Source organism: Lynx rufus, unplaced genomic scaffold, assembly GCF_022079265.1.
Source record: "Lynx rufus isolate CCGP_SWC_20201006 ecotype Redwood Valley unplaced genomic scaffold, mLynRuf1.p SCAF_15, whole genome shotgun sequence".
Classification (NCBI taxonomy): domain Eukaryota; kingdom Metazoa; phylum Chordata; class Mammalia; order Carnivora; family Felidae; genus Lynx; species Lynx rufus.
This window is the reverse complement of record NW_025814829.1, coordinates 60,894,436-60,918,919: the sequence shown is the minus strand read 5'-3', so window position 1 is coordinate 60,918,919 and position 24,484 is coordinate 60,894,436. Positions and strand designations below refer to the sequence as shown.

Here is a 24,484-nt window from a genome sequence, read left to right as displayed (position 1 = left end):
TATGTACCCAAAATAACTGAAAAAGGTACTCAAATATATGTACACACGTTTACAGTAGCACGACTGACCATAACCAAAAGGAGGAAACAGCCCAGATGTCCATTACCGAATGGATGGATAAACAAATACTGGCACATACACACACTAGAATATTGTTTAGCCGTAAAAAGGAATGAAGGCAAATAGATACCACAACGTGGATGAATCTTGAAAACATTATGCTAACGAAAGAGGCCAGACCCAAAAGGTCACATACCGTATGATTCAATTTTTTGAAATGTCAAAATAAATAAATCCATAGATAAATCCACGGAGATAAAAGTAGCTTGGTGGTTGCCAGAGACTGGGGGAGGGGGGGATCAGAAGAAACTAAATAACAAGCGGGAGGTTTTGGGAGTGATGGAAAGATTTTGGAACTAGGAGGTGGCTGGGATTTCACAACACTGTGAATGTACTAAATGCCATTGTACACTTTAAACTTATTTATTTTTATTTTATTATTATTTCTCTATTTGAGAGAGTGCATAAGCAGGGGAGAGGGGCAGAGAGAGACAGAATCTCATGCTGAGCATGGAGTGGTACTTGGGATTGGATCCCACCATGAAATCATGACCTGAGCCAGATCAAGAGTCAGAGGCTTAACCAACTGAGCCACCCAGGCGCCCCTCCGCAATTGTACACTTTAAAAAGGGTAATGTAATATTATGCGAATTTTACCCTAACTTACAAAAATGAGGGGTGCCTGGGCGGCTCAGTGGGTTGAGTGGCAGGACTCTTGATTTTGGTTCAAGTCATGATGCCACGGTTGTGGGATGGAGCCATTTTGGGGTTCTCTCCCTCCCTCTCTGCTCCTCCCCCCTCGAAGTAAATAAATAAACATTCAAAAAAAGGAAGCCACTCAGAAATGTGACAGTATGGACAATCTCAGCTCACCCTGTGGACCCCCAAATCCAGAATTCTTAGGCCAATTCTCGGGTCATCGGTAGCCGTATCATCATCCCCCAACAATTTTGTCTAGAGCTCCTGGTGGCTCTGAGGCTCTAGAAAACAGAGCAGGAAAATTCTCAGGATGTTAGCTCACCCCAGGCCACTAGTGCTCCCTTATTGTGAGTAATGCCGGGGCGGGGGTTGGGAGGGCGGAAGGGGGAGATGCGGGGACCTAACACCACAAGGAAAGATACCCCTCGAGCAAATGAGCTAAGGTCCCCGCAGAGCTGCCAGACCCCTGTGAGATCACAGGTCTTCCCGTCACTCCTAAGGTCAGCGCCCTGTCCTATGCCAGGTTATACCTCGGCATCCCCACGGCGCCACCCCGGCAGGCCGGCCCCCGGCGTGCCCCGAGAACCCCACCTCCGCCTCCAGCGCGCCAGGCTCCGGGGTGGGGGGGGGGGGGAAGAGGGCGGGCCCGGGGGCGGGGCGAGCCAGGGCCCCGGCCGGAGCCGGGGGCGGAGCCGGAGCCGGGGAGGAAACGGGGGCGGCTCAGGGGGGCGAGCAGAGGCCCGGGCCGGAGCCGGGGGCGGAGCCAGAGTCCGGGGTGGAGGCAAGGCCGGGGCCGGGCCGGGGGCGGGGCCGAGGCCGGCGCTGGGGGCGGCCCGGAGCCGGGGAGGAACCGGGGGCGGAGCCAGGGGGGCTGGGAGCGGGCTGGGGGCGGAGTCTGCGCCGGCGCCAGGGCCCGGGCCGACGGGCGCTCGGCCAGCCGCGTAAACAGCGCCGGAGCGCCGCGGCCGAGCAGGTGAGCGGGCGGGGCCGGGGCGCGCGGGCCGGGCCGGGTGTCGCGCCGTCGGACGGCCCGGGTGCAGCCTCCACCCGCAGACCGGGCGCAGACTCCCGCACGCTCCTCGCCGCGGCGGGTCGCGGCCGCCCCTGCCCGGGCTGAGCTGCTCGCGGTCCGTGCGCGCGCCGGGTCCGGCCTCTGCGGCCGGCGCGGGAGCGCAGAGGGGAGCGCGCAGGGGAGCGGCGGCGGGGCCCGGCCGGGACCTCGGGGGTGGGCGGAGCGCGGGGAGCGGACCCCAGGCCTCGGCCTGCGCCGGGCTGCGTGCGCCTCCCCGCCGCCCGGGCCGCTGGGGGTGGGCGCGGCGCGGGGTGCCGAAGGGTCGGGCATTTAAAGGAGCAGCGCACGTGGGTCTGGGAGGCGCGGGCCCGGCGTTGTCCCCGCGCTCGGACCGCCTTGGCGCCCGGTCCGGTGGGCCTGCGGCACCGGGCCCCGAGCTCTGCGTCACGGGGCAGGGGGAGGCGAGGGTCTTCCCGCCCGGGGGAGGAACCGACCGCAGGTGGGGCCTGGAACCGCGATCGAGGTCCTCGGTGCTGGGGTGCTTGGCTGTTTTTATCAGGCTCTTACAGCCGTGGGGAGACTCCCAGAATCAAGCTTTTGAAGCTGAAGGAGCCTGACACAGAGGCTAGTCCCCGCCCCCAATTTTATCGATGAAACAACTCAGCCCACACAGCTAACGTGACTGCCCAAGGCCACCCAGGTAGGATAGCGCAGAGCCAGGCTTAGAACCCGTTGTCTGGCGTCTCGCTCTGCTGTCCAGCCCTGGCACCGGGCCTCAGCCCTTTGACAGCTGGATGAAGGGCTCCTGTGTATTGAATTAATGGGTGTCCCTTTCTAAGGGGTGAACCGTTGGTCGGTGGGCCGACAGCACCCCCATTTACGCATGGAGATAGCACCCCGTCCACAGCAATTGCAGAGCCAGCCTGGCTCAGAATCGGCAGCCTGGGCTTCCCAGCCTGTCCCCCCTCCCGACAGACCCGGGCTTCTGGTACCCACGCCCTTGATGTCCGTTCTGTAGACGCCTGAGCCTCCGGTGCTGGCCGCCAGGACCTTCAGCAGTAATTAAAGGCTCTGGATAAGCTGCTTCAGGTGTGGGAGGCTCAGGTTTCCCTCCGTGTGAAGGTGGCCTGGTGGGATCGGGGAGGTGTGTCAACAGCTGTGTGTCCTGGGCCCCGCTGGTGAAGCGGCAGGGGGGTGGGTCCTGGCGCCAGCTCAGAGCTGGCGGGCTGGCTGTCCAGGTTCATTCCTCAGGTGGGTGAGGGCACCTTTAGGCCAGGGGCTGGACCGGGGTGGGGCTTTGGTGGAGCGTTTTTGCAGAGTGGGATAGACGCTGTTTCAGGTTTCCAGGGAAAATTCTGGAGGCTTGGTGTGGAAGTAGGTGTGCACTAAGTCAGTAGTCTTACTCGCTGCGTGCACAGGAGACAGACGCCCGGATCCTATCTGTTTGAGAAGGAGCGGGATAAGAAAGGGCCCGGCCGCAGGCTGCCACTCACAGGAGGCCTGGTGCCGGTCACCATGCCTGTCACCCCTCCCCTCAGCTCCCGGATGGCTGTTCACAGCCCCACTGCACACCCGGTGGGGGGGGGGTCTGCCAAATGAGAGACTCCCCCTACCTTGGCCTCTGAGTTACCCATGATGATCGTGACATAACATGTCTTACTTCGTGGGTTTGTCATATACGAGAAAAAGCTCTTTGGGGACAGTGGTTACCACAGACCTCTTTACACCTCCCATCACACTGAAGTCGCTATTACTTTTACCCTCTAGAGAACGGGAAACAGGTTCGGGGAGTTAAGCCACCTGGGATTTGAACCCAGCTGGCTGGGTCTTTAACTCTCGAGTTTTTGCACAGGAGGTTCCCACATGCACCCCCTGCCCCCGTATTCCTGCACTATTGCCCAGGACATTTCTTTTTTCTGTTTTTATTACTATTATTTTTTAATGTTTATTTTATTTTTGAGGAAGACAGAGTGAGCAGGGAGGGGGCAGAGAGAGAGGGAGACCCAGAACGGAAGCAGGCGCCAGGCTCCGAGCTGTCAGCACAGAGCCCGATGCGGGGCTCAAACTCACGAGCCCCGAAATCATGACCTGAGCCGAGGTTGGACACTTAACCGACTGAGCCGCCCGGGCGCCCCAACTGCCCAGGACGTTTTTTTGTGCTCTCTATTAGTAACTACCTGACAGAGCAAAAGAAAAAAAATAATTTGTTTAAAGAGACCAAAGCAGTGTGCATGGGGGGGGGGGGAGGGTGTCACATGCGTGTTTCTACGGAAGACATCGTTGGCTCGTTCTCAGCTGTTGCTCTGACTTTTGGACACTGTTTAGTTGGCGACTGGCAGGACAACCCGTGTTTCTGCAAGTATTTCCACCTGTTCCCCGACTCCGGTGGCTGGGGGAGGGTTGAGGGAAGGAATGTCAGGGCTCCGAGGCTGGCACAGGCTGTCTCTGGCCAGGGCCTGGAAAGTTCTCCTCACCTTGAGCTGGTCCGATCGGGCATGGGCTTCAGGGTAATCAGCGTCGGCCTCCAGGCCTGGGGATGGCGAGGCTGCCGTGGTAAAGTCTGGGGAAAGAGAAAGTTCCAGTCACTCTTCGGGAAAGACCAGACGTCAGGGAGGAGATCATTTTTGTCCAGCGTCTTCAGTGCCTGGGACGCCAGGAGGCTGGCTCGTCTTTGCCAAAAATGGGGTCTTCTGGAGCACGGGAAGAAAATTGGAAAGGGCACTCACCTTTCTGCTGTACCTTGACCAGAAAAGTCTTGACTTGGTAGAGGTAAAAGGAACACGTGTTTGCTCTAGAAAATTCAGGAAATATTTTTTAAAGAGTCACCCATCAGCTCTCAGCCCAGAGATCACCGCTGTCAGATGCCTTTCCTCACAGCACTCCACGCACGCCCATGTGTTCGTTTATTAAAGCATCAGAGGCAGGAAGCTGGAGTTGAAGGTTTGTATTCTGTTTTTCCTGTTAACGTCAGGTCTCCAGAATTTTCGCCTCAGGAGTATTCTTGGTAAATCAGGTTGGAGGCACACAGAGCACGTGAGTGTCGCTGGTTAATTCACTGGTGCTGCAGGGCGCTTTCTCACTTTCCCTTTTTTGAAATGTGTACTCATTTATTTTTGAGAGAGAGAGAGAGAGGGGGGGGAGAGACAGAATCGGAAGCGGGCTCCAGGCTCCGGCTGTCAGCGCAGAGCCCGACGCGGGGCTCGAACCCACGAACCGTGAGATCATGACCTGAGCTGAGATCAAGAGTCAGCCAGCCAGGAGCCCCTCTCACTTTCCCTTTTGAATTGACCCCTGGAAGCAGTGTTCTGGCTCCTGCCCCCCAGGCCACGCCCACATGGGAGTCCCCACCCCCGGCCCCCCTCCCGGCCCTCCTCCACCCATGCGGAGCCCCAGTAGCAGAAGAGGCCTCCAGGCTGGCGTTGTGGGGTTGGGGGCAGGAGAGGGACTGAGTGAGTCAGTGGCCAGGAGGCATTTGTGACCTCTCGCCGGTGTTTCGGAGAAGCTGGGTGGTAAAGACACACACCTGCCCGTGGCAAAGGCACGTACCTTTTAAGTATGGGGGTGCCCCCAGAGAGCCCACGTGGGGTGCTGTGCTGGCCGCCTGTGTGACCACAGCTCTCGGCCACGCCCCGAGTGTGCAGGCCTCAGAGTACTTCGGGTCGGCCGGCCCGAGACCCGAATTGCCGCTGTGGCTCTGGTCATGGCACTTCAGCCGTGCCTTTTGTCCCTCTGGGTTTCAGTTTCCGGAGTACAAAATAGGGCACTGACCGGATGGCCTTTAAGGTCCTTGCCAGCTCTGGCATCGGTCCCGTGGACGTGCCCTGTCCTTTGACAAGTTGCTCATGTTGTCAGAGTGCCCGGGGCTGGGGCTAGGTGGAAACGGTGTCTCCCTGGGGCCTGGGTGAAGGGTGACCTTGGTGACGACCCTTTTGCCTGGTGGTTTAGCACATCCGTAGCTTTCCGCGGGGCGGGGGGGGGGGGGGGCGTCAGCAGCTTCTCTGTCCCCTCTCGCTCTATCTGTGCCCCTCCTTTTCATCTTCATTGTAACGGCTATTGGCCGAACACCTGCTCTGTGCCAGTCACCTCACACGTTATCTCTACTTTTCCATGTCACTCTCCCGAGGTGTGCCTGTTCTGTTTGTTCCAGAAGAGGGGACGGCCGTGTGACGTTAAGTTGTCTGAGGCTGCGCGGCCAGGGAGTGTGCGGTTCACATCCCACAGCTCGGTGATCGGATTGCTGCTGCTTGTTTAAAACATAACCTTTTTTTCCTGGGTCTTACTCAAAGGTGGCATGTTAGGGCCATGACCTCTCCCCCTTTCCCCAAACTGCCCCCTTCCCAGGCTGCTTCACGACACAAGAGAAAGCTTCATGGGGCCTAGACAGTTCTGGGCAGAAAAGGGCAGGCAGAGGTAAATAACAGAGCCTGGGTCGAGGTTCAGGAGGCCCCGTCAGGGTCCCCTGCGGCCTCTGATCTGGGTCCCTACGGGACGCTGGCCGAGGCTGCCTCCCGGTGTTGGGAGAACCTTCCGGCAAGTGACGTGCGTCACGGTAAGGGCTGGGGTGGATGGACAGATGGATGACGGTCAGCCAGGGCCAAATACCTGGTCAGTTGCCCAGGGCCAGCGGGGACAGGCAGGCAGGGAAGGTGTGGGGGCTTCTAAGGGAATTTTCTCTCCCTGGTAAACCCTGCCCTGGTATAAGGCGAGAGCCTCCGGGCAGTCGTGGGAGTGCCGGGAGGCAGCCTCGTGACCACAGAAAGTGGTCCGTTTAGACCCGCGCCACCCTCTCTGAAGGAGAGGGCTCCTTGGCTGGTTAGGCCTCCTGCAGAAAGACGGCAGGTACCAGGACCCTGACCTGTCTCCGCAGCCGCATCAGTGGTAAACGCAGTCGGCCCCCATCTGCTTTGGGAGCAGTGCTCTACTCCTTTCTTTCTCCAGCGAGGCACTGGTGTTTACGATGGCGTTTTACAGTCTTCTTTCCTACTGAGCTCCCCTGGCCTCCCGTTTTAAGGTCAGAGCCTTCACATGTCTCTGCGATGGAAAGAAGGTCGAGGAAGCCGGGTCACCGGGTTTCCTGGTTTCCTCGATAATCGCAGGAGCTGCTGACACAGGCACGTTGGGGGAAGTCTCTGGGTCAGACTCCCCTGGTTTGGCTAATTCAGCTTTTCGATCCCGTTCAGCTATTAATGGGCGGAAGCGGTGGCTTCGGTGGCTCCTCCGGGGCGTGTGGGTTTTGTATCCTCCGGTGGCTCGGTCCCTGGGAAGGGCTGCCCCCCCATTCCCGTCCGCCCTCTGCGCCTTCCTCGGCCCCCTCCTCCTGCGCGGAGGGCTGGTTGCTATGTGGCTGGTAGGACTCTGCCACCAGCGGGAGAGCCGATCGGCCCCACCCCCGCCTGCTGGAGTCAGCCTCCCAGGCCGGTTGTTTTTGACGTCACCGGCGCTCTGATGTGCACAAATACCGAGTGTAAAGGTTGTTGAACCGCGTACATTTGGGTGGTGATGGTGATTTTCCCTCCAGGGATTTCAGAGTTGCATCAGGCTTCAGTTCCGACTGAGAAACCGGAGGAGTGTCTCCCTGCTGCTGTGTTCTCCAGGAGCCAGGTAAAAAGGGGGGCTCCGAGGAGGAGGACAGTGACCCCGGGGTCCACCTGCCCCCCGCCCCGCACCCCAGTCCAGCGAGGGGACGCAGGAGAGCGCAGACGGGAAGGAAGTCCGTCTTGGTGTTGCTATTTGGTATTTCCCACTGAAAAATTAAGGGCTTAAATAAAACCACAGACGATCCATGTGTGTAAGAGGTGTGGGAGATGCAGGAAAACGCGGAGTGACCCACGGTCTCCGCATCCACAGGTAACCGCGTTTGGTGTCTTGTGCTGTATCTGGCCAGTCCTTCAAATACGTTCGCTTTCTGAGAAAATTCAGATGGTTGTGTATGAAGTTTCGTGTCTATTACCTGGGGTTTCCTGTCGCGTTGTTTCCTGTTGTGAACTGTTCTCTGGAGTGACGTTTTAAGCAGTCGTGGGATAAACCTCACCAGATGGACATGTCACAGGACAGCGTTCCTGGCATGTCGGTGTTTTTACGGTGAGAAACATCCACAGCAAACAGGTCTTTATGGAAATCTTTTATTATTTTCTTAGGACAAATTCTGAGAAGTGGCATTTCAGGACCAAAAGGTATGGATGTTTTTTTAAAGCTTTCGATCTCTACTGCCTTCAGAAAGGCCGGTCCCGTTGGCGGTGCTGGAGGTGTTTTGAGGCCACTTTTTCCCCCGTTCTTGTCCCCGGTGGGCAAACGCTTGGGCACTTTCTCCGCTGGGAACTGCCTTCTCCCCATGCCGCTTTCCTGGTCCTGCGAGTGGCTGTCCCTCTGCTTCCCCAGCCGCCCTCTGGTCGGACGGTTTTCAGGAGAAGGCATTGTTCCTTCTTTCACTCCCGACTGAGCCGCGCCAGGGGACAGGGACAGAGAGGTGGACTGGATCCCTGCGCTGGGGGCCCGGGGGCAGCTGGGCTTGGGTTCCAGGGCCCGGCGGCCCCAGGGAAGGTCTGACTGCAGCCTACGGTCACCCAGCGGCCGTCTCAAAGTGCAGACCCCCGGACCTTTGGTCGGAACGGAGCTGGGGATCCACACTTCCAATAAGTGGTCTAGCACGGTGTTCAGAGTGCAGACCCTGACTGCTGGGTTCAGGGTGACTTTGAACCGTCTCAGGGTGACTTTGAGACCCTGTTTCCTCAACTGTGAAATGGGGACGAACAGCAGTGCCCGGCTCCCCGGTCATTGTGCTCAGTGTCCCCCCACCCCTGCCCCAGGTGGCCTGGGCCACTTTGAGAAGCAGCACCTTCCCGAGTCCTGCGTCCTCTGTCAGGTGTTGAGGGCTCTGAGAGGCACCTCACCTGTGACCCCTGGCCACCAGGCCCAGAAGGTTGTGATTAGATAGACCCCCTGCTCTGACAGCCGAGGGAGCCCCTCAGGGCCTGCGCTCCTGGGGGTCTTGGGCCCGGCTTCAGGGAAGGCTTGGGAGGAATTTAAAGAGCCATTTAAAGAGCTGGATTAGGGAGGAATCTGCCCAGGGAGCATTTGCTTTCCAGTGAGGGTGCCACACCTGAATTAGCTCTGACAGCCTGCCCGACAGCAGGGCAACGCTGGGGCAGAAATGCTCTCTGGGGAATGTCTTGCCAGCTGCTGGCCACTGGCTGAAGAAATGGAAATTGGAAGGACCTTTTTTTCTTAATGCTTATTTTGAGATAGCGCGGGACAGGGGCAGAGAGAGAGAAAGAGGATCCTAAGCAGGTTACACACCGTCAGCGCAGAGCCCGATGCGGGGTTCAAACCCATGAACTGTGAGATCACGACCTGAGCTGAAATCTAGAGTCAGACGCTTAACCGACTGAGCCCCCAGGCACCCCAGGACTTGGTCCCCGCCTCTCTGTCCTCACCCTCCCCAAGCAACTCCCCTTCTCCTTTGAAGAAGCGTCTCTGTTCTCTGTACATTTCCCCTCCTCCCGCCCCCACGATGCTGCGGCTGCTGTGGTTCTCAAGGCTGAGATTGCCCCCTGCCTTCTGTGATGCTCTGCATGCGGGGACCCTAGGTCTGTCCCTCCAGCCCCTGCTCAGACCAGTCACAGGCACCCCGGGGGGCCTGGGAGGAAGAGGAGGGAGACCGTATTGCTAACTCACACCCCTAGAAGTGACTGCCGGGAAATGCCGTGTCGTGCCCATCCCACCCGCGGCCCTGCTCCGGACGGGGTGTCATGATCTAGCCTGGGAAGATGCCACCAGCTCTCGTCTCGGGTGCCCCTCCCTGCGTGAGACTGAACTCACGGCTGCTGCCATGGGTGATGACAGCTGCCGGGTCCAAGCTGCTGTTTGTTCAGGATTTGGACACCGAGACTCGCAGGGGGAGGACTTTGAGGTGCCCCCTCCCCCCCAGACCTGTACCAGACGGTGTCTTTCGTCACCACACACGAAGGAACGAAGCCTGAAACCTCCCAGGCCCTGCAGCGTGCTGGGGCTGCTGAGCCGTGTCCCTCCCCCAGACGGGGCTGGTGCCCGGGTCTAGTCCCCCTCCTGTGACCCTGAGCTGAGGCTGGTGTCGGGGAGGGGGGGCTTGCAGCGAAGCGGGAGGAGCCCCCCACCTCTCGAGGGTGCTGCTGGGACACTGCTTTCGTAAAGCTCACTGTGGACACCTGCTTCTGCCCAGAAGCCTTGGCTGGCCCATCCCCGCTGGCCTCAGCCCTTGCCCCTCCCTGGGAGGGGGGCAACCTCTCCCGATCTCGATCTTGATCTTGACTGCAGAAGCTCGCCCCTCCCTGTTCTGGCGCTTCTGTTCCTCTGCTGCTAGAGCTTTTGTTTTTCTTTATTATGGAAGTATAATGGAAGGGCGGTGTAATATCAGCCCCGGGTGTATACTGTGGCGATTCGACAATTCCGTACGTGTCTCAGTGTGCCTCCCGTCCACTGTCCCTTACTCCCCTTCACCTGTTCGCCCCTCCCCCCAGCAACCCCCTGTCGGGCCCCGGGTTTAAGGCCGGTTTCTTTGTATGTTCGATTGTTCTGTCTCTTAAAGTCTGCTTGTGAGTGAAGTCACGTGGTCTTTGTCTGTCTGCCCTGGGTCAGGGGAGCTGGCTCATCGTGAAGCCTCGGGAGGCTGGCCCGGGAGGGGTGTGGGCTCTGCCTTGTGCCCGCAGGTGGGGGATGGAGGTGGGGTCCCCTCAGGAGTCACCTGGGCCACAGGCCCCCCGTCGCCGGCTTCAAATAGGGCAGAGCTGGCTGACGGTAGAAGGCACCTGCTTTGTTTGGAAATCACACATTCCGGGGGCAACCGCACGGTCGCGTGCACTCTCAGCGTTCCCACGGCCTCTGGGGGCGTCGGTGGGAGAGCAGGCCTGCCCAGGGGGAGGCAGGGACAGCCTGGTCCACCAGGGGTTGTCTGACACTCTTCTAGGCCCTTCTGCCGCGCTGGCTTCCCGTCCTGCTGCTGTAAGGACACTCTGGCTGGGGACAGCACAGTGAGGTGGGGGCAGGCATCCCTGCTGTGTAGACTCTCCGGCCTGGCCTTCCCTGAGGTCCTGCCCTCAGCTGTACTTCCTGTCTCTCAGACACACACATACACACACACACACACACACACACACACACACACACACACGTACACATGCACATGCCCATCCTGCGTGGTCTTGCGGCTCCCCTGCGCCCCAGACCCTCCCCCTTTTTTTTAATGTTTATTTATTTTTGAGAGAGAGAGAAACACAGAGTGTGAACAGGGGAGGGGCAGAGAGAGAGGGAGACACAGAATCCGAAGCAGGCTCCAGGCTCTGAGCTGTCAGCACAGAGCCTGACGCGGGGCTCGAACCCACGGACCGCGAGATCGTGACCTGGGCCGAAGTCGGGCACTTAACCGACTGAGCCCCCCAGATGCCCCTCCCTGACCCTTTCCAACCGGTTCCTGGACCAGACTCTGTCTTTCCCTGAGGTGGGCTTGTCCCCTGCCCGGGGCTCCCTGCCTGGCTGCTATCTTGGACTCTATCCTGTGTTTCTCCCCCACATCCAGTGCTGACTGGCGTCCTCCCAGCCCTCTCGGGGTCCGGTCCCCTCACGGGCATCCACCCCGCTGCCCGTGAGTCAGTGTCTGTCCACCTCCCGCCGTTGTCTCCCGGGGGGCCGGACACCCCCTCACGTGGCACAGGAGGCCCTCACACCTCCACGGCCCTGACTGGCACGTTCCTTCTTCGCGCCGTCTGCCCTTCCTCCCACCTGGAACATTCTGTCTCCGTCTGGGCTGGTGGCTTCTTTAGAAGACGTTCCTGATCTCTGAGGTTGACTCCCTCCTTTGGGTTTCTGTACCTCTTGGTGAACACTTAGGTTATGTAACCGGTCACATTGGATGATGGTTGGTCTTTTTTTTTTTTTTTCTTTTTCCAGTGATGTTTCTTAAAGCTTATTTGAGAGAGAGCGAGAGCACAAGCAGGGGAGGGCCGAGAGAGGGGAGGAGGGAGAGTCCCAAGCAGGCTGCACACTGTCGGCTCAGGGCCCGAGGTGGGGCTCGAAACCAGGAAACTGAGATCATGACCTGAGCCGAAATCAAGGGTCGGACGGCTCCACTGGCCGAGCCCCGAGTTGGTTTGTTTGTTTTGTTTTTGGATGACGGTAGTGTTTCTTGTTCATCTTCACGTCCACGGAGCCCAGCAGGCTTATGGTTGATGTCACAGTGTCAGTGCTCAGTGGATGTTTGTTGATCGGACGAACGAGCGTGCGGTTTGGAGTGGCCTCGACTTTTGTCGTGGGGTGTTTCACCCGTGGCCTGGATCTCCTCGGGCCGTTCCCCCGAGGGTCTGTGCCAGCCACGCAGGCGGCCCCTGGGAAGCCACTGGACACACATGTCCTGGGCGGTTGTCAGGCAGGACCCGCGTCCGGGTCCTCAGGCCACACCCCCAGCCCTCTGCTGCCTTGGCCCTGCAGGAAGCTGGAGCGAGGCCCCCTGTGCTCCGTTTTGCAGGCGCTTCCCGAGGCAGGGCCATGCTCACGTTCATGGCCTCTGACAGCGAGGAGGAAGTGTGTGACGAGAGGGCGTCCCTGATGTCGGCCGAGAGCCCCCCGCCACGCTGCTGCCAGGAGGACAGGCAGGGCTTGGAGGACGGAGAGGGTGCCGACCAGTGGGTAGGTAATCGCCGGCGGCCACAGGCCTCGAACCCAGCCCCCGGGTTCCTGGACCTCGAGGCTGGAACCCACGCGCCCCGACGCGGGAGGGCGGGGACCGTGTAGGTGAGGATTGGTCACACGGTCACACGGTGGGCCCTGGTCGGCCTCGGGGCCCACAGTCTGCCTCGGGCTGCATGGTTCTGTCCCCCCCGGTCCCAGGAGCGCAGGCTCCCCTTCCTTAGCACAGGCAGAGGGGGGCAGGAGGCACTGTGGAGGGTAGGGGCCGGGGTATCATAGAGTGGGGGCTTATCAACAACAGCAACGTCTTCCTCACTGTTCAGGGGGCTGGGAAGTGCGAGCTCAGGTGCTGGCAAATCCAGCAATGGGGGGAGGGGGTGCTGGGGAGCTCTGGGCAGGGCTTTATAAGGGCCCTCATCCCATCGGGATGAGGTCACCTGGTCACCTCCCAAAGGTCCTCCTACAAGTGCTATCACATTGGGGTTTAGGGTCCAACGTGTGAATTTGTGTGTGGGGGGGTGGGTGCGGGGCACAGATGCTCTGATGTCGTCTGCAGCCCACGGGGCAGGAGATTATAACATCACGGGGGGGGGGGGGGCGTGTTCTGGGGGAGAGCCTCCCAACCTCACCACCTCCCTCTCCATCAGGGCAAAACGACGTCTGAATTTGCCCGAAACCCCTTCTCCGTTTTGCCCCTTACAGTGTTTAAAACGCAGGATTTCCCCTTCCAGCCAGCCTCAGACCCGCTGCTGAAGTCAAAGCTCCTTTTTTCCCTCCTCTGAGCTCTGCCAGCTCAAGGCCACCGCGGGGCCACCCTTACGGCCCCTTCGCCTTGTCTCCCGGGGCTTTCGTGCATTTTAGTTGTCTCCATGCCCATTCGTCTAGGCTTTTCCGTTTCTTCTCAGCTGAGCGCCTGGCTTGGAATTCTCTCCGCAAAGAGCTGATACTGAAGCCATAGTCATTTTGAATTTTTGTTTCCCTTGGTTTTGTCTTTGGCGGTTAATCAACGAACAAGGCCGCAGATGACCCTGAATCCGCACGGTTTCCAAACAGAAATTCTTGCAGGGGCTCGGGCCAGCGTCTGCGGGCGTCCTGCCCTCCTGCGGGGGTGGGGGGGGTGGGGAGGGTGGCAGGAGTCCAGAGTAAGTTCCTCCTCTGCAAATTCCCAGTGTCTTACCATCAAAGAGAGTCCCCACGTGCGCTGACGGTTCTAGAGTGTGGTTTGTCCACCAGGAACGTTTCATTTCTTCCTCCTCTGTCACCTGGCCGGCCTCCCGAGTCAGTACGGCCACTGGACCAGAACAGAGTGGCATCTGAGTCCCTGGACTGAGGGGGGGGGTGGCGATGCTTAGACATGCTCCGGGTCCACTAGCCACGCGTCCTGGGCCTGCAGCCCGCCCTCTTCTGTGGCTGCTGTGGTCCCTTTCCCGCATTTTTGGTGGTGAGTGCTGGCCCCGGGTCTTCCCTAGATGTCCTCGTAAACCTTTCAAAAGCGCAGCCCCACTCCTGCATCTAGCTGGTCCTTAACCTCCGCGAGGCAGCATTAAAACTCCTGGCTTCCTGTCACAAGACGCCCGTGCGCTACGTCGGCAGGCCAGCGCCGGGGCATCCCGTGGCCCTCACCCGGCGGCTTTCCACAGAGAGGCCAGGATAGCGAGGACGACTTTGACGAGGACCCTGACCACTACGTCTGCGGGGGGGTCCCCGGGCAGCCGTCAGGCCTGGAGGAGGAGCTGACCCTGAAATACGGGGCGAAGCACGTGATCATGCTGTTCGTGCCGGTGACGCTGTGCATGATCGTGGTGGTGGCCACCATCAAGTCCGTGCGCTTCTACACGGAGAAGAACGGACAGCTGTAAGTCGGGGAACAGGGGGGGGGGGGTCGGGTTCACGGCACCTGCAGCCTCTCGAGGGAGGTTTCGATCATTGCAGTCAAAAGAGCACAGAGGGGCGGCAGCGAGAGGCCCGCCTCTGCTCTTCACCCGCTCCTCTGGGGCTGTCGCTCCTCTGGGGTTTCCGACTGCCTCCTTTAAACCTTGTTACTGTTTTTAGTTCGGGAGCTTACCTTTCATTTTGGGTGTTTTTTTCAAAGAGAGGAGCAGAGGGGGAAGGCCCCCCCCCCCAGGCTGGTCAGGGGTGGCAGGCTGGGGCCCCAGAGCAGGTGGGGCCCTCAGCGGGCAGCCCCGGGTGGACAGGGCCAGGGCGAGGGGCCGGCGGAGGGCCTCCCCAGTGCAGCTGCTGGCCTGTGTCAGGTGGGGTGGGGGAAGCGGCCAGTGAGCCCTGGGCTGGGGTGGGTGTTTGCGGGTGCCCTGGCCAACAGGAGTGGGGAGGGCTCGGGGAGGGGGAGCCTGGGGAGGGGGAGGAGCCCTGGGCGGTGGGGGAGGAGGCGTCTGGGGGACGGGCCGCGGGGTGGGTCTGGGGGAGGGGGAGGCCTGGGGGGGCCCCTTCCTTGCCCCCTGGGTCTCGGGCACCAGGCTGAGGTTGGGTGGCTCGTGGGCAGGCCCTATGGAGCAGGCAGGGAGCAGAGTCTGCAGCCCGCCGTCTCCCTCAGCATCTACACACCATTCACCGAGGACACGCCCTCCGTGGGCCAGCGCCTCCTCAACTCCGTGCTCAACACCCTCATCATGATCAGTGTCATTGTGGCCATGACCATCTTCTTGGTCGTGCTCTACAAATACCGCTGCTACAAGGTGAGTGCCCGGCCTGCGGCCGCCCCGTCCTGCCCGCCGGCCCCGCACCGCTCGCGGAGCCGCCTGTGGCCGGCGGCGTGGCCCGCTGCAGAGCAGAAGCCGGTTTTCGCCCCGCCCCGCACTGCCTGCCCGCCGTCACCGTCCTTTGATCGGACTCAGAATCCCACCTGCCCGGGTCCCTCCCCGCAGTGTTGGGAGAAGCGAGATGTTCGGTTTCAGGCTCCCTTCACCCCGCCCCTCGCCTCCCCGGCAGGTTTATTTGCCCTTCCCGGTTCCCCCTGGGCTGGGTGTGCAGGGGTCGTGCTGACGGGCGCGCCCTGTGGCTGCAGCCGGGGCCCAGGGGGTAGCGGACGAGCAGAGGCCCCATCGCACAGGCATCGTCCCAGGGAGTCTCCCGTCCCTTTGTCCTGCCGTTTTCTTCTCCGTAGCCCTTGTGACTACCTGTCAATACGTTTATGTGTGTATCGGCTGACGGCCCTCGCCATGGTCGGGAACCCCGCTGGCTGCCTCCCCGGAGCCTAGGGCCACGCCTATAGGTGACAGTTGTCCAGCACGTCCTGTGTCTCCGTGAGGGAACAGGGGTCTGGCTGCTTGGACCTGAGGGATTTTTCACCCCATCCACCTGCCGGGTGACCTTGAGCGAACTCCGTGAATTTCTTTGCCCCCTCAATCTGTCACACGGCCACCCGGTGCCTTCCAGCGTAGTCCCAGAGGGGCCTAACGAAGATTCGGAGGCTTGGGGGTCAGTCCCGAGAAGCTGGGGGCCCGTGGTCATTCTGCCCGTTTCTGTTGTCTAGTTTATACACGGCTGGTTGATCATGTCCTCGCTGATGCTGCTTTTCCTCTTCACCTACATCTACCTCGGGTAAGTGCCCCCCGCGGGCAGCAGGCTCCTCGAGGACCGGGGCGGGGAGGGGTGCCCAGCAGACTCCAGACTCTCGCTCGCCCGTGTCGCCGCTCCTACAGCCAGGCCTCCGGCCCCTCCTCCCGTGGCCTCGACATGCGCCAGTGGCGCTCTCGGCAAGCCTCTCCGTCCCTACCTGGTTCCTGATGGATGATTTAGATTTATTTGAGAGAGAGAGAGAGAGAAAGAACGTGAGTGAGCAGGGGGCAGGGGCAGGGGCAGAGAGAGAGGGAGAGAGAGAATCTTAAGCAGGCTCCAAAAGGGGCTCAAGCCCACGACCTGGGATCAGGACCTGAGCTGAAATCAAGAGTCGGACGCTCGGCCGACTGAACCATCCAGGCGCCCCCGGTTGCTGATTTAAAACAAATGAGCACGGAGGACCATTTCTGTGAACCCAAGAGGGATATAAATCCCTTAAAGTTTACATTCTCCACTTTGGGCCAGGCCTGGGTGCTTCCTCGTTCGTGGGAAAAGTGATGTGCTCTCTTGCCCTCGATTTGGGCTCTCAGCCTGACCCGGGGGCCCAAAGGGACTGGAGGGACAGGGGAAAACCCTCTGCCAAGGACCTTTTTCCTGGGCACGGGGTCCTCCAGGCTGTGCCGGCACACGTTTACGGGAGCCAGTCCAAGGATGAGACGTTGGTATACATTCCCCACCTCGTTCCGGAAAATACTTCAAGTGGGTGGTCGTGGGGCTCACAGAAACGGGGAAGGGGAGATTGGCGAGTGAAGCCAGAGGTTGGAAAAACCCGGGCTGGGACTTCATGGTTGCGGAGCCGGGAGTGTCGAACTGTGTCCGGTTGGGTGTGGTCTCTCCACCGAGTTCCCCGCCCCACGGGCTGGCCCTTGGTCGCGCAGGGAGGTGCTCAAGACCTACAACGTGGCCATGGACTACCCCACGCTGTTCCTGACGGTCTGGAACTTCGGGGCGGTGGGCATGGTGTGTATCCACTGGAAGGGCCCCCTGGTCCTGCAGCAAGCCTACCTCATCATGATCAGCGCCCTCATGGCCCTGGTGTTCATCAAGTACCTTCCGGAGTGGTCCGCGTGGGTCATCCTGGGTGCCATCTCTGTGTACGGTAGGCGGGCTCAGGCGGGCCTCGAGGCTGCGGGCGGGGGCTGCGTCCGGGTCGAGTCCCCCTCACTGGTGCACGCGAGTGGCAGGTGCTGAAAGGTGCCCCTCCCCGAAGAAAGCTGGGTGGGTGGTCTCCCCTCTGAGAGGCTCGCCTTCGTGAGACGCGGGCGCTTGACGTGGCCACTGATAATCGCTCATCCGGTGAGCGCTCGCGACACCCTGGAAGCGGTTTGCTCCTACGTCCTCGGCCGTGGGATCGGCCACGGGACCCTGTAAATGCCGAGCACCCAAAGCGTTAGCTGCCGTGTAACAAGCGTCGGTGTGATTCTGTCCCCGGTGCCGTGACTTCCATCTGAGGGTGAGGAATCCGAGGCTCAGGGAAGTCGAATGGCAAGCCGGCCATCGGGGTCCCCGAGCCACACGGCGATTCCTCGTTTGCAGTCTGCCTGTTGAGACCCCGTTCTGGGCTTCAGCCAGCGCAGACTCTCGGGGTTATGGCTGGAAACCGGGGGCTGGGAGCTGGCACGCAGGACATGCTCCGAGCCTCGCCTGTGCCCCGGTGTTAGCAGGCCGGCTCCTCTCTGGGGCTGCTTGGGAATAAATGTCACTTGTAACACGTCCCGGCTGTCTTTGTTCTCCCAGATCTCGTGGCTGTGCTCTGCCCCAAAGGGCCACTGAGAATGCTGGTGGAAACGGCCCAGGAGAGAAACGAGCCCATATTCCCTGCCCTGATATACTCCTGTGAGTATTTATTATTGAGAGAGAGAGAGAGAGAGAGAGAGAGAGAGAGAGAGAGAGACAGCACGTGGGCAGGGGAGGGGCAGAGAGGGAGACACAGAATCCGAAGCAGGCTCCAGGCTCCAGCTGTCAGCACAGAGCCCGACGCGGGGCTCGAACTCACGAACCACAAGATCATGACCTGAGCCGAAGTCGGACGCTTAACCGACTGCGCCCCCCAGGCACCCCCTGAGAGGGTACTTTGGAGAGGGGCTCGTGAGGGCGGGGGTCTGGGGTGCAGGGTGCACTTGCTTTTCACTGGGCTCCCTCGACAGCTCCGTGGCTGTTAAAGTCTCCGAAGGGAAGGGACACGGGAGTGTGCGCGTCTGGCCGCCGGGTACGGATCTGGGTGTTTATATGGATTCAGCGGATGTGTGTCGGGTCCCTGCTTTGTGGTGCCCTGGCCTCGTGGGGAAGGAACACTTTACAGACTGGCTGCCGAGTGCCAGGGCGGGATCTCGAAGGCAGGACGGAGCTTGTGGTGGGAGCCAGGGCAGGTGGTCCCCAGCGTGAAAGCACGTTCTAGGCCCGCTCTTGGGAGGAGCAGAGACCATGTGCGAGAAGGCCGAGGCGGTGCCCTGACGTGCGTTCGCCGCCTCCGCGCTCTGGGGGCGCACGTTCCCGGAGGGGAGGCCGCAGCTAAGCAGGCGATAATACGTCAGGAGGTGAGCGCTCGGTGGAAAGATGACTCGGTGGGGGACCTGAGCACTTCAGGGTAGTGGGGTGCTATCTTGCAGAAGGTGGTCAAAGAAGCCTCTGTCATAAGGTGACATTTGACCAGAGACCTACCTCGGGAAAACCCGGGGACAGAACGCCAGGCGAAGGCCCGGGGTGCTGGGAGCGGAGCCAGCGGGGGCAGAAGGGGGCAGGGGCAGGTCCAGATGTGCTGGGCCCCGCAGGCCACGGTGGGGACATGGCTTTTCCTCCCGAGTGGGCCCCTGGAAGGTTTCAGACCCACCTGACGTTACATTTGAGTGGGATCGCACCGGTGGCGGGAAGGGAGAACAGAAGGCATGGGGTCAGGGGCGGAAGTGGAGCCGGGTCTGGGACAGAATGACCCCCCCCCCCAAGAGAGAGGGCGGGCGCCGGCCCCAGGGCAGCGGGAGAGGTGGTAAGGCGCGGGTGGAGTCTGGAGATATCTTGGAGGCAGGTTTGCAGTGGCCGCGGTGTGGGTGGTGAGAGTGCTGTGGATCTGAACCTTGAAAGGGCCGGGGGCTGCCACGGGGGGGGAGGAGACGGCGCCCCCCCCCCCCCCCCACTCCACCCCGTGGAGAATGTTCCCGGAAAGGCATGCTCATGGCTAGGTAGGCCAGACGGGGACGGACTCGTGGGACTTGAGTTCACACGGGGAGAGTGAACCGGGCCAGAGAGGGAGAGAGCACACAGGCAGTCCTCCCTCCCCCCCCCCCCCCCCAAACCAGTGATCCCGCCCTGGACTTACGCCACAGGGAGCACAAGCAGGGTCTCGAGCAGACGTCTGCCCAATAGCCGAGGGGGTCGGGTGGGTGGAAGAGGCATGGTGCGCACGTACGGATGTGGGCGGGGCAAGGTGTGCGCACGTACAGATGCGGGTGCACGAGGTGCGTGCACGTACAGATGTGGGCGGACGAGGTGCGCACGTACAGATGCGGGCCGGCGAGGTGTGCGCGCATACAGATGTGGAGGACGGGTGAGGGGCGCCCTACCGCGGATTACTGTTCGGCCCCCTGAAAGGAAGGGGATTCTCACACCTGCCACGTGGATGATCCTCGAGGACTCTTCGCCCAGTGAATTCAGCCCGTCACAAAAAGGAAACTATTCTGTGACCACCACCCCCCCCCCCCCGCCCCCGCCGTGATCCATCTGAAGGGGCCAGATTCCTAGAACTAGAACAGGGAAATGAGGGGACACGGGGGTGCTCGAGGTACCGAGAGTGCCGGCAGAGGAACAGCTCGGGCCCGTGAACACCCCTCCCGCTAAGGAAGCGTCCAGTTAACGGAGGTGACGCGGGTACCGTGTGCGTGACGCGTGTTTTGCCACCATGAGACGGAAACACCGCTGGTTACCCGGACTGTTCCCTGCTGACCTTGTCATCGGTTTCGTGAGGAGACACACACACGCGCACGCCAAAAGACCAGGAAAGGCTGTGTCCGGGCCCCTCCCCCAGCGGCCTCCTCACAAGGGGCGGAAGCCGGTACCGGCTGGAAGAGGGGGTCCCACGCGGGCCTCCTGGGGACGCTGCCTCCCCGGCCCGGGGGGAGCTGTAGTCGGCAGCACCTGAGGCACCCCCCACCCCTGTCTCCTTCCCCAGCCGCCATGGTGTGGACGGTGGGCATGGCCAAGCTGGACCCCTCCTCCCAGGGAGCCCTTCAGCTGCCCTACGACCCAGAGATGGGTGAGTGTCGCAGGCTGGCAGCCTCTCGTCGCCCGGGCCTGCTGCCCTGCACCCCGCCCGGCCCGGCCTGTTCCCCACCCCCCCCACCCCCCACCCCCGCCCTGAGTGGGGGGCAGGAGGGGAGAGTCCCCTCCTGGACGGAGCAGGTGGGACTTACAGCCTGTGCCTCAGCCCGTTGGCCTCCTTCCCTTCCCTTGGGCGTGTGCCGGAAGGTTCCTCTCCGTTCAGGGCTGGGCTGGCCCGGCCAGTGGGGTGAGGGCAGGGGAGCCCCGGGCTCAGGCCGGTTCCCCACAGATCCCAGATCCCTCTGACCGGACTTTTGTCTCTCTCCCGTGCACCTGCCTCGCGCAATGACGGTCACGTTCTCGGACCCCCAGAGGAAGACTCCTATGACAGTTTTGGGGAGCCCTCGTACCCCGAAGTCTTTGAGCCCCCGCTGCCTGGTTACCCCGGGGACGACCTGGAGGAAGAGGAGGAAAGTGAGTCATCTGTGCCCGGGTGGTCCGCGTGGGCTCAGGGTGCGGGCGGGGCGTGGAGGCGGGCTCCCTGGAGGCAGGGGAGGGTGGTGGGGAGAAGCCCCCTTTCACATCAGAGACGGCAGCGGCAGTGACAGCTGGAGGAGAGAGCCCCGTGGCTGGGAGGAGGGAGAGAGAGGAGACGAGGCAGCAGGTGCGTTCGTCAGACGGTTTTATCGTCTGCGGTGAGCGCTCACCCTGTTAACAAGCGCACCGGCCGATGCGCGAGCTCGCGTTCACTGTCGGTGAGACGTCAGCTAATTAGCAGCCACGCTCCTCTGTTAAGGGGAAGGCTCGCCCGACGAACTCTGGGCATCGTACGCGTCCTCGAAGGTGGTGGGATTTCGTACAGAAACGTGTAACTTAAACTCAGCCCTAAATCCTATGGCCTCCCGACGACCCCCCACGGCACGTTATATTTGCTCTTTTTTACTCAGCTGAGGGCCACTGCCCCGAATTGTCAGAAATGCCAGCTTTTTCACAGCCCAGACGGCAGGTCAGCCCGTCCGAGGGCCCGGTTTCCTGCCGGCTGCTGCTGTCCTGGGACAGCCAGGACTGGGGCCCCCCGGGGCCCCCGGATCCGGTGGAGGGGCTGGGCTGTGAGCTGACATCTGCCGTCTGGGGCTCCCGACACTGACCGGCTCGCTCTGTCTTCCCCGCACAGGGGGCGTGAAGCTCGGCCTGGGGGACTTCATCTTCTACAGCGTGCTGGTGGGCAAGGCGGCGGCCACGGGCAGCGGCGACTGGAACACGACGCTGGCGTGCTTTGTGGCCATCCTCATTGTGAGTGGCCCGGGGACTTCGTGGCGGGCCCTGGTCCCAGGGGGATTTTCAGGTGCCGAGTCCCTTGCAGGGGCGGAGTGATGACGCGGGGCCGGGCAGGGCTTACGGGAGGCTCTGAGCAGGGGAGGCCTGGCTGAGGGGCTCCCGCGTTACCGACCAGGCACGCGGTGGTGCCAGGGGCTTGGCCAGTCTCGTGCGGTCTCACGACGCCTGCGAGGTGGGGTGATGAGCTGAGGTTCTCGGAACCGGGAAGAAGTTGCGGGCCGTGCCCGTCGGCACAGAGCTGGGGGGGAGGGGCAGGCTGTGACTTGAGCTCTGGTCTCTGATGGCCTCCATGCCCCCCAGACACCATGGGGTGCTCTGAACCCCAGAAGCTTGCGGGTCCCTAGAGTCCCTTAATGTGGCCAGATACCCATACTGGGGGATAGGTCCTGAGAGACCGCAGCTCTGAGCGGCGGAGGCTCTGAGTGGCGCATACCCGAGCTCTGCCCTGGTGAAGGGGGGGTCGCGGGGCACAGTGAGGTGAAGGGGTTCTGTCTGTCCACAGCGTGTGTTCGGGGGGTGGGGGGGTAGTGGACCCCCACGCTTCTCCACCTCGGGACTGTCTGACCTGAAGCCCCGCCCCTCCCTGGACCACAGCCCACGTGGGCAGGGGCAGGGCAGGATGGGCACCCACCTCTGAGGCCGTGGGTCACGTGGCTTCTTTGGTGCCCCTCTGGTGCCAGCTGCTGAGACCCTCGCTGGCGTTTCAGTGGAGCTCGTCCAGTTCTCTCTTTTTTTTTTTTAGAATTTTTTTTTTAAATTTATCTTGAGAGAGAAGGAGATTGGGGGAGGGGCGGAGAGAGAGAGGGAGAGAGAGAATCCCGAGCAGGCTGGCGCGCTGTCCTCGCACAGCCCAGTGCAGGGCTCCGTCTCACCCACTGTGAAATCAGGACCTGAGCCGAAATCAAGAGTCAGGCGCTTAACCCGACGGAGCCACCCAGGCGCCCCTCATCTGGTTCTTTATAAATAGACGTCCCCCAGGGGAGGCCTCTGTCACTGGTCACACATGTCACCGCCGTAGCTGGAGTCTGGTAGAGCAGGGCCGCTCTGGGAGTCGGGCTCACGCGGGGTGTGACACGGGGGTGAGCCCTCGAGAGGACCCGGGAAGAGGGGGGGTCGGGCTGTCGTCTGGCGGGCCCCACATCAGTGCTGAGCCCTGGGCGGGGGGCCCGACGTCGCTAACCGCCCCCACCTCCGCCCCGCGTCTGCACTGGCGGTCACCACCTCCCCTCCCCTCCCCTCCCCTCCGTGTCCCACAGGGTCTGTGTCTGACCCTCCTGCTGCTGGCCGTGTTCAAGAAGGCGCTGCCTGCCCTCCCCATCTCCATCACCTTCGGCCTCATCTTTTACTTCTCCACGGACAACCTGGTGCGCCCTTTCATGGACACCTTGGCCTCGCATCAGCTCTACATCTGATGGCGGGCCGGGCGCCACGGGCTGGCGGCCCTGGGCAGGTCGTGACGGGTGCCCCCGCGTAGTGTCCCAGTCTAGTGCCATATGTCTCTGAGACTTTTCTTTCCTTGACGAGAAAGAGAAGGGAGTGTCGTGTTTACTTGGCGAAGAGAAAGAAGCAACTTTTTGGCGCTAGTTGTTTGGTCGCCGGAGCACGGCTCACCGACCGAGGGACCGAGGACGGCCGTGTGGACGAGGACGGTGCGGCGAGGCCGCCTGGCCCGGCACCACAGCCTGGGGTGCTCCGCGGGCCAAGGCGAAGGAAGGGACCAGGAGTCCGTGCTGGGATGGCGCTGAGCACCTGCCCGCTGTGGCCGCAGAAGGAAGCCAGCGTGCCCTGCGTGGAATGTCCCCAGTGCTTCTGTCTGTGACGTCGTTGTTATTTTATTACCTTTAGAAGCCGGGTCCTGTTCCTGCTCCGGCAGTTACTGCTGTGAAGTGGCTTAATATCAAAATCAATAAATAAGTGAATCCTGTTGGAATGCTGGATTCGGTCCGTTTCTAAGCGCCGAGCCCTCCCACCCCACGCGTCTTGTGGCCGCTCGCGGGAGGACATGTGCTCCCGGCTCGGAGGGAGGATGCACCCAGGAGAGGGGCTAACGGCCCCGTGTGCAGTCATCTCTCCAGGTAGCTTGCTCAGCTGGGGTGTGCGGGGCGAGGGGCGCCCGACGGCCCGCAGCTCGGACGTGTGCGGGGCTGCTGGCCCTGGGCAGACCCCCCGCTGGCCCCGCTGTCTTGTCACCAAGACCGGCAGTGCGGTGCCTGGATGAACCAGTGTGCCCTGGGGCCGCACTCGAGAGCCCCGCTGTCGTCCCTTCTGTGGCCACCTCGCTGTCATCCCTTCTGCGGCCACCTCAGGGTGCCGTGAGGGGAGAGTGGACTGGTCGGCGTCTCCCTTTCTCCTCCGCATCATCCCGGGCCACAGAGAGAATCTCAGCGAAGCTTCCAGCCAGGCCCGAGCCCTGGGGCAGCCGAGCAAACACAGGCCTGTGGGTGCTGTCCTGACCGTGGCCCCGTGTCCTTGTTCTTGAAATTACGTAGGTGCCCTGCAGCTGTGTATTTGTCGCGAGAGAATAAAATCGTGTATTTCGACGTTTGACGTCACTTGCTTTTCCCTGGGCTGTTTGTGGGAGAGCAGAAGGAACCGGGGAGCCCGGAGGCCAGACGCGGACTGGCCGCGGGTGGCATTTCCCGCGCTGGCGCTTGGAATCCGGACACCGTGACTGCCGGTGACTAACTCACGGTCAGAGTCCAGGTGGTGGCATCACAGCCCGGAAAGCCGGAAGTCGGTGGGAGTCTCAGCAGATGAGGGCCGGTCCCTGGTGATAAACGGGAGGAAAAGCTGGGATTAGCTCGTTCGGGTTGGGAATTGAACGAATAGCTCGGGGGTTGGGGGGGGTGTCCACAGATGAGTCCTCATTTGTTAGGTGTGGACAGGTCGTTG

The 24,484-nt window shown here is 61.4% G+C and overlaps 1 protein-coding gene across 6 annotated transcripts; it reads left to right on the top strand.

The window, feature by feature from the left end:
* The first annotated feature begins 1,671 nt into the window (after positions 1–1,671).
* PSEN2 (presenilin 2) lies at positions 1,672–23,522 on the top strand. Of its 6 annotated transcripts, none has more exons than XM_047077131.1 (13): positions 1,672–1,732; positions 7,290–7,372; positions 7,909–7,944; positions 12,267–12,427; positions 14,068–14,282; positions 14,979–15,120; positions 15,918–15,985; positions 16,882–17,102; positions 17,741–17,839; positions 20,166–20,249; positions 20,627–20,728; positions 21,429–21,547; positions 22,849–23,522. In XM_047077131.1, exons 4-13 carry the CDS (start codon positions 12,287–12,289, stop codon positions 23,002–23,004), a joined length of 1,347 nt encoding a protein of 448 aa, XP_046933087.1. In that variant the 5' UTR covers positions 1,672–1,732; positions 7,290–7,372; positions 7,909–7,944; positions 12,267–12,286; the 3' UTR covers positions 23,005–23,522. The 6 variants fall into 6 exon arrangements, with proteins under 6 accessions (XP_046933087.1, XP_046933083.1, XP_046933085.1 ...); XM_047077127.1 differs by having other exon boundaries at positions 14,928–15,120; XM_047077129.1 differs by lacking the exon at positions 7,909–7,944 and having other exon boundaries at positions 14,928–15,120.
* Positions 23,523–24,484: the final 962 nt, after the last annotated feature.

What these genes read in the sequence shown, in the direction of transcription:
- PSEN2 (XM_047077129.1), top strand. Translation starts at nt 12,287, where the DNA reads ATGCTCACGTTCATGGCCTCTGACAGCGAGGAGGAAGTGTGTGACGAG. An exon ending in GAGAGGGTGCCGACCAGTGG is followed by an intron (nt 12,428 to 14,067) that starts GTAGGTAATCGC and finishes GGCTTTCCACAG; the next exon opens with AGAGGCCAGGATAGCGAGGA. An exon ending in TTCACCTACATCTACCTCGG is followed by an intron (nt 15,986 to 16,881) that starts GTAAGTGCCCCC and finishes TTGGTCGCGCAG; the next exon opens with GGAGGTGCTCAAGACCTACA.